This window comes from Sprattus sprattus (assembly GCF_963457725.1).
Source record: "Sprattus sprattus genome assembly, chromosome: 9".
Lineage (NCBI taxonomy): Eukaryota > Metazoa > Chordata > Actinopteri > Clupeiformes > Clupeidae > Sprattus > Sprattus sprattus.
The window spans coordinates 16,318,387-16,330,786 of NC_137928.1; the positions used below are offsets into that span (position 1 = coordinate 16,318,387).

Below are 12,400 nucleotides of genomic sequence, written 5' to 3' on the forward strand. Positions count from 1 at the left end.
TTGATGTCAACAATAACAACAATAACAAAACAAAAAAAATAAAGCCAAGCATGTAGTTAAGCACTTCAGTGTACCATTTTGGGCAATTTGGGTTTGGGTCCTTTGAGGTCAACACTGGTTGCCCCTGGATACACAGTGACATCATTGCGAGGTATCGTCCGCTTCAGGAAGAAAGAGACTTTATAAGGTTCTGCACACTGCAAAATCTTGAGCGCATCCTCATATCTCACATTGTCGAAGTAGACTCTAGCACTGAGCAGCTGATCACCTGTGGGAAGAGAGAGCTATTAACAACAATCTTTCAAAATAGAGGGTGGCTCACTTTGGGAGACACCTTAAGGTTATTATTTTTCTTCATATTTTAATTTCTTCCTTCAATGTTCCTTTGATCAAACTGGAACTTTTTCACATTGTCTTTTATAACCATAATCGTTATTGTTTTTTTCCTGGTACAGTTTATCAGACATGCTAACTTTGTATTTACCTTGCTGGAGGCTCAAATGTTTAGCTGCCGGAGAATCCCTCAGAACTTCCTTGACAAAGATACCAGTCTCTCCACCGATCACACTGTATCCACTGGCTCCTGCTTCAGCTTCCGTTTCCACAACGACCTCAACCAGCTCAGAGGTTGGCTTCTCCTCCTACGGATGGTCATAGACACATGCCACATCAAATGCAGCTGTCCTAACACTTTAAGTTTAATAAGTTAGTCTTAACTTGTAGCGTCCTACATTAACTAAGATAACACAGTGATATCAAATTTGATTTCAATTTTGGTCCTTGGTGGCATGTGATATTACATTTTTTATTTATTTATATATATTGAGCTATACCCTAGAACTAGGCTTAAAGGTATGTTCTAGAACTATGCTTAAAGGTATGTTCTAGAACTATGCTTAAAGGTATGTCCTAGAGCTTTGCTTAAAGGTACGAAACACAATTGCGGACTTCTTGACTAACCCACCAAATGGTTCAGGTCAAAGATGCTGTCGGTGATGTTAAAATTACCAGCTAACTTCAGGTTGACTTAGCCACCAATCAGGAAGGAATGTGACTGATTCCTCTGACTTTTTATGACACGGAAGGTTAACTATGGAGTATTCAAGAAAGCATCTACGGGCTCTATCTTTATGAGAAAGCATCTACATGTTCTTTCTATATGAGACTGTGAAGACAGCTATAGATACAACAGCAGTAACATTTAGTAGCACATTTTCTTGAGGAGCTCTGTCTCTCCCAGTGGCATGCTATGGTGATCAGGTATTCCTTAAACTGTTCTGATGAGGATTTTTTATAGCTATATGCTATCTCTATATTTTCTGTTTCTATTTTTTCCATACCTCTGTGGCACTTTTCTGGGGTGGACTGTCCATTTCTGTTTGGGTAGAATGAGACGTCTCTCTCAGTTGGCTTCTCTTCAGACTCAGCACCTGTTTCAGCTCTGCATGGAGTTTCTCTTTCTGTACCTGAAACTCAGGTGAGAAAAGGATGGTTATAGCAGCTTCAGTGTGGGATTTCTCAAGCCACCCTTGATGTAGCTGACATCATTGACAGTGTTCGTATCACAGTAAGGCCCTTGTATCCACAGGGGATATGTTTCCAGACTTACTGCGGAGAGCTGAAACCACAGATAGTTATGAACACTATATATAACTGTTGTTTTGTGGTAACTGTTGTTTTTCTGGTACACACATACCTATGTTGAAGTTTAAAAGGCATACCATTTTCTTTCTTTCTGTATCAAGTCTAGAATCGTATATTTTCACTTCTCTTTTGCTTTGAATAACTGCCAACTTCACTTGAGCGCTTTGTGGGGTACATATCAATTCTTTACCTTCCTGCCTTTCTTTCAAAGCCCCTCGTTTTGATAAAACCGTGAGGAAGGAGGGCAATGAGGATGGTGGAATCAGGGACAGACATACATGAGAAATGAGATGTGCTTAAAGACATGAGTAATGAGTTAAAGACAGTGTGATGGTGCGGAAAGGAATTTTCCTCTTAATATTTTCAGGCTGCAGTGAACCATGGATAACTGAAACAGTGGATATCAAATCAGTGGATACTGTCAGTGGATTTATGCATTTTGCATTTATGTGTTTTGCATTACTTCACAATACGATGTCCAATTATCTTAAATGGTGATTACAATTAAACCAATCAAAGCTTTATGGAAGAGAGCCACTGAAAAAAGCTCCACTTTGGTCTCATCAGACCACAGAACCTTCTTCCACTTGACCATGAAGTCTCCCACATGCCTTTTGGCGAACTCTAGTCGATCTTCGATATGAGTTTTTTTCAACAGTGGCTCTCTTCCATAAAGCTTTGATTGGTGAAGAACCCGGGCAAAAGTCGTTGTATGCAGAGTCTCTTAGTCATAGGTGTCTTGATGGCCTCTCTCACTAGTCTCCTTATTGCACAGTCACTGCGTTTGTGAGGACGGCCTGCTCTAGCCAGATTTACACATGTGCCATATTCCTTCCATTTCTTGATGATGGATTTAACAGAATTCCTGGGGCTGTTTAGTGCCTTGGACATTTTTTTGTGTCCTTCCCCTGACTTAAACTTTTCAATAACCTCTTCTCTGAGTTGCTTGGAGTGATCTTTGGTTTTCATGGTGTAACGGTAGTCAGGAATACTGATTACCAGATACTTCCGTTATACTACAATCACTTGAGACACATTCACTGCACACTGATCCCCATTTCACTAATTGTGAGACTTCTAGCACCAATTGGCTGGAGCTCTGTTGAATTATAGTCACGTTAAAGGGGGTGAATACTTATATTGAATCACTTATTTTTCATGTATTAATCTAGTGTTATGTAGTGTGATGTGTCTAAGGATGTGTTTGTATGTATTAGTCTAGTGTTGTGTAGTGTGATGTGTCTATTGATGTGTTTGTATGTATTAGTCTAGTGTTGTGTAGTGTGATGTGTCTATGGATGTGTTTGTATGTATTAATCTAGTGTTGTGTAGTGTGATGTGTCTATGGATGTGTTTGTATGTATTAGTCTAGTGTTGTGTAGTGTGATGTGTCTATTGATGTGTTTGTATGTATTAATCTAGTGTTGTGTAGTGTGATGTGTCTATGGATGTGTATGTATGTATTTGTCTAGTGTTGTAGTGTGGCGGCCGTCTGTATGTCAGAGACTCACCACTCTCTCTGGGCTCTCCTGCTCCTCAGCACAGAGGCTGTGGTGGGGACTGAGGTGGGGGACAGATGGAGGCCTGTCTGAGGGGGGAGACCGTCTTTTGTCTTTTACCTGTACGGGCAGGTAGAGGTTTGGTTAAGTAAAGTTGTATAGTACAAACACTATAAAACAGAAATCATAAGTTTATAAGTAAAGGAAGTCACATTAAGTAGACCTTTGCATAATTTCAATATTAGAGGTCAATAGCCACACATAAAATGCATATAAATTAAAGGGCTATAGTTTCAAATTAAGGACAACTTAAAACACAATAAAAGGTTTTGTATGGACCGTAGAAACATGTAAGACCAATGCAAGTATAATTTAAGGAATTGGAGGGATGGTTGGTTTCTGAGAGAACTGGAATGTTGTACAATACATTATTATACAAACTGATAAATGGTTTGTCAGATTTGGTCTGCTTTGTTTTCACTGTAATCATAAGTAGAAATTCAGGGACTGGTTTTCAGTTGAAGGACCCCCTGGTTAAGGGGACAACTGAAATACAGGTCATCTGAAGACACTGGGAGTTGAACAGTTGGTCCTTAAAGGTATGCAACCTTAACCAGGGTGTTTTGGCAGATATAAGTGTCATGCACACATGCACATTACTGTAATGATGAATATCACTGAAAAGCTCAGGCTTTTCCTGTTGATACTTACAGCTGGTTCTCTTGTCTGTGAAAAAGCATGACTCTCTTCCAATTCTCTGTCAGAGTCTGAAAACACAACAGATTCACATCCTTATTAGTCTCCTGGCCCAGGCAGCTTCATAACAGCAATCTCAACAGCCCCAACGAGTTTACCAACGGGAGATACAGCAGACTAGACACCTCCTGAACACTTATACTATACTTTAATACTAGCACTTAAGTATAACACTATCAGAAATAACAAAACAAAAACAAGCACCGGTACATTGATCATATTATAGAGGTAAGGAAGTTTCCCTCACACCTGATGTCCTGCTGTAAATATAATCAGACCTGTATAATCAGATCAACACCCTTCCTGTTCACTCATTACTTAAAGGACCCTGAATGATTTATCCAGACGGTTCGGCTCTTAAATACCAATGAGCTCCTGCTCAGGCACACGCTCACCGCTTCTCACCTTGACATCTGCTCCGCCATGTGTGCTCATAGAGAGTAAACACTCAAGGGCAGAACACAAGCAGCCAGGCCTAATTCAAAAAGAGAATGGAATCCTGGGGGTCTATTTCCTGCACCGTGTAATATGTTTGTTTGTTTATATTATTATAATATTATATTATTTTATTCATATTATTTATATTATATTACTATGACTATTAGAATTATTGTATTATAGTTTGTTTCTTGTTTCCTGCACCGTGTAATGTGTGTGTTTATATTATTATCATATTATATTATATTATATTATATTATATTATATTATATTATATTATATTATATTATATTATATTATGTTATATTACATTATATTATATTATATTATATTATGTTATATTATATTATATTCTATTATGTTATATTATATTATATTATATTATATTATATTATGTTATGTTATATTATATTATGTTATGTTATATTATATTATATTATATTATATTATATTATATTATATTATATTATATTATATTATATTATTTATATTGAATTATTTATATTATGTTATATTATATTACTTTTATTATTATTGTATTATAGTTTGTTTCTTAAGATGAGCCAGCACATGGAGACGAATGACGTAAATCACTGTATCACTGACTGATACCCACAGTCTTGGGTGAACTAGAATGGCACTTTCAACATTCTTTCCGTGATCAGTTTCCCCTCTTGACACATATATGAATTTACTGAGTGGAGAGAGAGAGACGAAAAGATAGAGGGAGAGAGGGATAGAGAAAAAGGGACAGAAAGAGAGGGATGCCTGTCTTTACTTAGATAAGGGAGGGAGAGAGGGACAGAGAAAGAGGGAGAGAAGGAAAGATGCCTGTCTTTACTGAGATGAGAGAAGGAGAGAAAGAGAGAGGAAAGAGGGACAGAGAAAGAGGGGGAAAAGGGAAGATGCCTGTCTTTACTGAGATGAGAGAAGGAGAGAAGGGGGGATATGTCTGTCTTTACTGAGAGGAGAGAGGGAGAGAAAGAGGGAGAGAAGGGGGGATATGTCTGTCTTTACTGAGAGGAGAGAGGGAGAGAAAAAGAGAGAAAAGGGGGGATATGCCTGTTCAGTCCACTGCACTGTGGTCTGGGGGTTGCGGTCCCGGGGAATAGGATGGGGGTGGGGGGCGGCGGGTTGAAGGAATTCAAACACCCCACCCTCCTGGTGGCACAAGATCAGGTTTCTATCAGGCATGGAGAGCCTGTACAGTATTCCATGTCAGCGCACCCCTCATTCCGCACCAGGCTGAGGTGTCCGATGTCCCGGCAAGAGACTCACAAGAACACATTACTGGCAGCGCGGTGGCACGTGGGTCGAGCCTGCTGACACCTTTCTGTGGCCGCCTGCACAGACAACAACCTGCTGAGCAGAGTGGCGCAAACACTGATCAAAAGATAAACATGTTTCTCCGCCAAACACTGATCAAAAGATAAACATGTTTCTCCGCTGCCTGACGGAAGAGTGTTTGAGCAGGTTGGAAGGATGTGTGAGAATGGACCAGTATCTCCAGTTAAATTCACATAAAGCATAGGACTGAAGTGACTCTTGAAAATGAAACGTTTTTTAGGAAAAAAAAATCAAAGGGCTCAAAGTCATTTGCTTGCTGTGAATTTTATAGATATATTTAGAGATCTATGGTTTAGTGGATTCTTGATAGTGAGCTTATTCTTGTTAAAGGTGCTGAATTCCTGGGAAAGGAATTTTACAAAAGGTATTCTGGGTATGTCAGGAATATTTTGGAGATAACTTCAGAGTTCAGAGACATTACTTACATAAAGATCCACAATTCTATCTGATTGGTTATCCTTTTAATCCTCCCCCAGGTGCTCCACGCTCTGTGCCGATTGATTTCAGTTTATCTTGGATCATTATTGCCAAGAAACTAGTTTATAGCTCTACATCCGCGAGCTTATCTGCCATGGCACCTGACAAGCGGGGGACTTGCTAAAGAGCCAAGAGATTTATGCAGACTAGGATTGCTCGGTCAGCGACACTCTTGCACATTCTAATTCACAACACACTATAGGGTAGTGCACAAAAACAGCTCACACTACACACTACATACTACACACTACACACTCATCACAATGCACAATGCATAGACCTATTATGACTTTTCACATAGTTCAGGGGAACAGAGCTATTCTCCTCCAGTCTTGTTTGTCAGTGTAGAGTAACAGCCACTGGGATAGCTCAAAGCGGAGGGGGGCAGAGAGGGCTTTGATGGCCAGCACTCACGCCCTCTGTGAGTGAAGGGGACAGCTGCGGTGCTGCGCTGTGCTGCGCTGCCCAGAGCAGAGAGGGTGTGTGTGTGTGGGAGGGTGGGTCGGGGGAATGTTCTCCTCATAGCTGAACCTGAGTGCTTTATATAGTGCCTGGCCCTGACCCACATCTGTGCCGCCCGCTGCTGTGCTTTCTGTCCTGCTTAAAAGGCAGGCATCCACATCAGCAGGCTGGATGTGTTAACGTTGTGGCCCTAATCTGGTGCAAGTCTGGGCAGATCTTTCTCCAAATCAGCTACTACTAGCATTAGCAATTTAATTAGAATTAGAATTGCTAGTATGGAACACCCACTTGCCTCTGCATTTGCTCCATCTGTGAGCAGTGAACTCACACAAACAGACACACACACACAATAGGAATAATGAGGACACACACACACACTAGGACCAATGAGCACACATTAGGACCAATGAGCAGACACACACACAATAGGACCAATGAGCACACACACACACACACACACACACACTCGGAACAATAAGCAGACACACACACACTAGGACCAATGAGCACACACACACACTCATTAGGACCAATGAGCACACACACACACACTACGACCAATAAGCAGACACACACACACTAGGACCAAGGAGCAAACACACACACAAACACACACACACACTAGGACCAAGGAGCAAACACACACACACACACACACTAGGACCAATGAGCGCACACACACACACACACACACATTAGGACCAATGAGCACACACACACACACACTAGGACCAATAAGCTCACACAAACGCTTGGAGCAGTAAGGGTCAGGTGCCCAGGCAGGAGTAAGGGTCAGGTGCCCAGGCAGGAGTTGGGGTCAGGTGCCCAGGCAGCAGTAAGGGTCAGGTGCCCAGGCAGGAGTAGGGGTCAGGTGCCCAGCCCAGGGGCACCTCAGCTGATACTGCAGGAGGGGAAAGCACTGTTCATTCACTCACCCCACCCACATTTTCCCCAGGGAATCGAACCGGAGACCTTTCAGTCACGAGCCTGCTTCTCTAAACTTCTAGTCCCCGTGTTAGTTTGCCGTGGTACCTAAATCCAGCCCTGATCTGGAGGCCTTCATCATGCCAGAGTAGAGAGTTACTAGGGCGAGGCCATTCTATGTCATTAATAGGGTAGTAAACAGGCAGTGCTCGTAAGCAGCTGGATGTGGAAATGAGTCTGGCCCAGATGTGATTCAGGGGCCAGATCACAAATATTTAGTTTTAAATGATTCAGGTATGTCTTGTTCGGAAAGCGATCACCAAATGGATCTTGGGCCTCATGTACAAGCGTGTATACACAAAAACATACACTTTCACGCTTACTGTCTTGATACGGATGTATCAAGAGTGTTTTGGACAATTATCTGTGTAGCAAAACTAAAATCCTGTTTGAGGTTTGCCTGGTGAACACCTGCACAGCAGCTGACTTTGAAGTGGATCTTCGCCTGACCCGGTACATGGCTGGGCCAAAATGCTATCTAGATAAAGACCAGAATGTGTGAGTGGCAAAAAAAAAAACCTTGTACACCCAGGAATTTGTTGTTGCTAACCCTTAAAAAATCCCTCTAAAATCTATATTTCTTCAAATTCACTTGTTTTGTGAAAGTGGGTATTTTGTAACGTCGGTAACGTCAGCTTAATATAATACACAGATCTCAGCACTAAGTTACTCTTGCTGCAGCAAAAGCTTTGTGCTCTTTGGAATTCAGGCTGGACCTACTGGCCTGTGACCTATACACTATGACCTGTCAGAGAAAAGGGTCAGCATAAGTGGCTTATATAAGTGCATTGTCTTTCTCATAATTAATAGACAGACTCACTTGTCCTGTTTAAAAAATTGCATTACAAAATATTAAGTTATGTATTGAAGTGTGGTGGGCTCATTGAGTGTATTTTACTCCTGGAGTCTCTCATAGCTGAGGTCATTCATATATCCCAGCCCAGACATTACCATAGCCTTGTGCGTTTGCCAGAATTACATTTGTGCACTATTGGATTAGATAACAAGTGCAGAGACACACACACACAAACACAGACACACACACACACACACACACACACACACACACACACACACACACACACATACAGAGAAAAAGAGTGTGTGGTGTGTGTGTGTGTGTGTGTGTGTGTGTATGTGTGTGGGTGTCTCTGTGTGTGTGTGTGTGTTTGTGTGAGAAAGAGAGAGTGAATGTTTAACTCTGGTCTCAGAGCACTCAAATGGGTCTGATTCCTCTGGGAAGGTCTCGCTGGCTTAAGAAGAACGAGGAATGTGTAGCTTAACTCTGCCTATTTTTGGCCGAGGCTCTATTCCAGCACTGAGTAAACTCTACAAGCATGACGAAAAAAACACTGAAACGCAACCCTACTTCATTCATATAAGCATATAAACACCACTTCCATGTTTGTATTCTCCAATTAAAAATGTGCTTCCAAACGCCCTGGTGCTACATTAAACAATGCACTTCCTATGTGTCCACTATCACTGTCCAGGAGCACTGTCTCGTGTCATACATACTTAAACATTGGGGGCTCACAGATAGGGCGCAGTAGACACCACAGAGAGAGCCTGTAGGCTTAATGTAGTAGCCGCTGATTCAATAGAGTCACAAGACCATTAAAGCACCTCTGGGGAGGTGGAGGTCCCCTGTCCAATGTGGTCATTTGTGGTCCCACTGCATTATCCAATCAGATCAGACCAGAATTAGAAGTTAAAGAATGGACATTCCTTTGCCTATCAATGCCATGATCTGTGTCAAACCAGGAATAGGAGTTAAGCAATAGGAATAGTTAATAAAGTGATGGGGGTATCTGATTTCTTCTTCTATTGATCGTTCCATAGCTGTTTAAATCAATTACAGGCATAAGATGTATTTTAGTGTTTTTTTTAGCTCCCATTGTAATGAAGGTCATCGATGTCAATTGGGTTCCCCGTGAGCATTCTGCTCGTTCAGATATGAAGGGGGAGAGGGTCAGTAAAGGTAAATCAGTTTAAGCAGCGTGGTTTAGTCTTAATCTTAATCACAGATCCTGAGGTCTTCATTTGAGGCAGTTTTGATGTCAGTGACCATACACTTTTATGTTGAAAACAACCAAGAAGACTGTCAAAGAAGATTTGATCAATAATGCAGATGGAAGCAGTTGCTGTTTGCAACCAGCACATCATTCAAGCTATCAGAGATGGTCTCTGAAATGAATGGATGGTCTGTTTTATGAACAAAAAAATACTCAATCGAGCAAATTTACCGGTGTTTGGACCATTTGTTAAATAGGGTTTCAACTAGCGGTACTTTGCTGAGACTGAAAATATGTTATAGTGCAGACAACAGGAATTGCATATTAAATGGACATTTTAGTGGTCAGTAATTTTCCCACACTTAATCAAATTAAAAGATGCCCAAGACTTAATAACATTATGAAGACATTTCCCCTCTGCTTCAGTGGAGTATTGTGAAGCCGTTGATTTGCAGATTGTGGAGGATGGATTGTGGATCCACAGTCGGAGAGGACTGATGATTTATCCATATTTATCCACCCGACTCTAAAAAAAACAGAAAGTCCACAACCTTGCTATGCTGCTGGACACTGATTTGGAAAAGCTCTTGAAAACTCTGAATGCCTTTCCAAAACAACCTCACAACAGCCCCTTTGTAAAGGTCAGTGCTAGCTGGTTGTGAATTCACCTTGTTTATGTGAAGACAATGAGGGGAAAGACCTCCTCGGAATAGCTGGCATTCCCAGGCAAGAGCCCTGAGACCCAGTAGCACCCACAGGTTGACCTGTAGCATAGCGTTAACTAGCATATGACCACACTGTTTAACACGGGACGCTCACACCAGAGGTGTGACTACCACTAGAAAATCAGATAAGTCACACACAATCTGTACAGTCTTACTGTATAGATTGTGTGTGAGTATTACACGTTATATGTATTGTCACAAACAATATGACTGTTTCTGTCAAAGTAGCCTATAGGAAGTAAAATTGGCTTTTGAAAAAAAGCATGTCAGCTGTGACTGCAAGTCCAAGTCAGAGCAGACACTACTGAGAAATGAGAGATATGTTACCGGATCCCCTCTTTTGGTGGAGTCATCTCGGTGAAGCACCCAGAACAGGAGGCTGTTGTGTGTTGTCTTTGTCAGTGATGGAAATAATTCCTCATGACTTCTGGCTGGACTGAGTTGTGACAGATGCTGCATGGGAAAGCTCAGTCGCCTCATGGTAGAGGCTATAGAGGAGACATCCAGCTGTGTCCACACGCCTCCGAAGAGAGGACCTCAGTGTGATGCAGCAAAGAGGCAGATGTCTGGGAATGTAGTGATCTGTTCCCTTCTCTCTCTCTCTCTCTCTCTCTCTCTCTTTCTCTCTCTGTCTCTCTCTGTCTCTCTACCACTTCCTCTCTGCCTCTCCTTTGTCTCTCTCTTACCCTCTCTCTGTCTCTCTCCCTCTCCCTCTTTGTCTCCTCTCTCTTTCACTCATGAAAAAAACTTCTTGTCAGGGGAAAAGCACCGATGGAGAATATTGCCCCTCCCATGGGTCTGATCCGCCCGTCAGGAAATGCCTTTAGATAAACAGGAAACTGAGACTGTTTTTCTATCAAAATAGATATCTTAACACTGAAACTCGTCACAAACATCTTCTGCTCCACAAGTGTTTTGTCTTTGCTAAATGTGCTACCAATCGCTAAACAAAACTGATTGCTTCTTAAAAGATTGACATGTTCTGACAGGTCAGAAGATAGAGAAAAACCTATTCGATGCTAATGCTTTCTTGTTATTCAGATAGTGAACTATCATGAAATCTCCATGTGTCTGTTAAAATGAACCATGTAGTTTACTGGTCTGACTAAAAACATACCTGATAACTACTCGACAGAATACTTTAACTTGATCCTCTCTCCCACACCATAAAGCACCTGTGACAGATACTACAGGAAAGCTATGTGTTGCCACTTGCCACCCTCTCTTTCTTCAGTTCAGTGGCCGCATATGTGGGTGCTTACATAGTCTGAATATATTCTGGTTTAGGCAAGTTGAATAGCTCCCTGATCTAACACAATGTGTATATCAGGAATACTATGCAGTGGTGGGATAACATTTCTGCAGTAGTAATTACCACTATGCATTGACATCCACTTTAAATCCTTGTATGAGTGCGTACGTCCCTGGGCAGTGCTATTTCAACACTCTGGCCAGGCTTTTGAGCGGGAGCGGGGGTCACTATGAGGCGTTCTTCAATGGCATCACTGGCTATCTTTAGCCCATCAACACGGCTGGTTTCTCAACCTTCAGGACCGCCGCCCGGTTTTCAGTCATCCCCCTCTCCCCTTGACTATCTCCAGCTCGGGAATTATAGTATCCCGTTAACGTGTCTGATGACCAAGCCTCAGGAGGAATGCCACAGCGATCACTCACAAACACACACACACACACACACACACACAAACTCACACACACAAACTCACACACATACACACACACACAAATAACTTACCAAAACAGATAACTACACATCTAGACTCATCCTGGAGATATATTCAGGGGTTCTGAATATTATGGCTGAGATATGTCTGCAAAACTAATGAGTGATGAGATCTGAAGAGTTTGAAACATTCATTGGAACCATTTATTAAACTCTTTACTTCCACCCTCTAATCAGTCCTTGTCTGAAGCAAGCATCTTTACCACAAAAGTGTTACAAAGCTCTGCATTTACAATCTCACCTTCTCTGAAACCCGTTGGGTAAATTCCTGGTTACAGCTGATCAGTGAGCTCCATCAAGCTATACTCATTC

The 12,400-nt window shown here is 41.8% G+C and overlaps 1 protein-coding gene across 1 annotated transcript in view; it reads right to left on the bottom strand.

Annotated features, from left to right (window-relative positions):
• Positions 1-12,400, bottom strand: part of prx (periaxin) — a 29,372-nt gene that overhangs the window by 15,592 nt on the left and 1,380 nt on the right. The window contains exons 2-6 of the mRNA XM_080845145.1: positions 3,855-3,910; positions 3,156-3,263; positions 1,341-1,466; positions 485-641; positions 75-268 (exon numbers count right to left, since the gene is read on the bottom strand). Coding sequence (XP_080701271.1) covers positions 75-268; positions 485-641; positions 1,341-1,373 — 384 coding nt within the window. The 5' untranslated portion in view covers positions 1,374-1,466; positions 3,156-3,263; positions 3,855-3,910. The remainder of the gene's footprint in view (positions 1-74; positions 269-484; positions 642-1,340; positions 1,467-3,155; positions 3,264-3,854; positions 3,911-12,400) is intronic.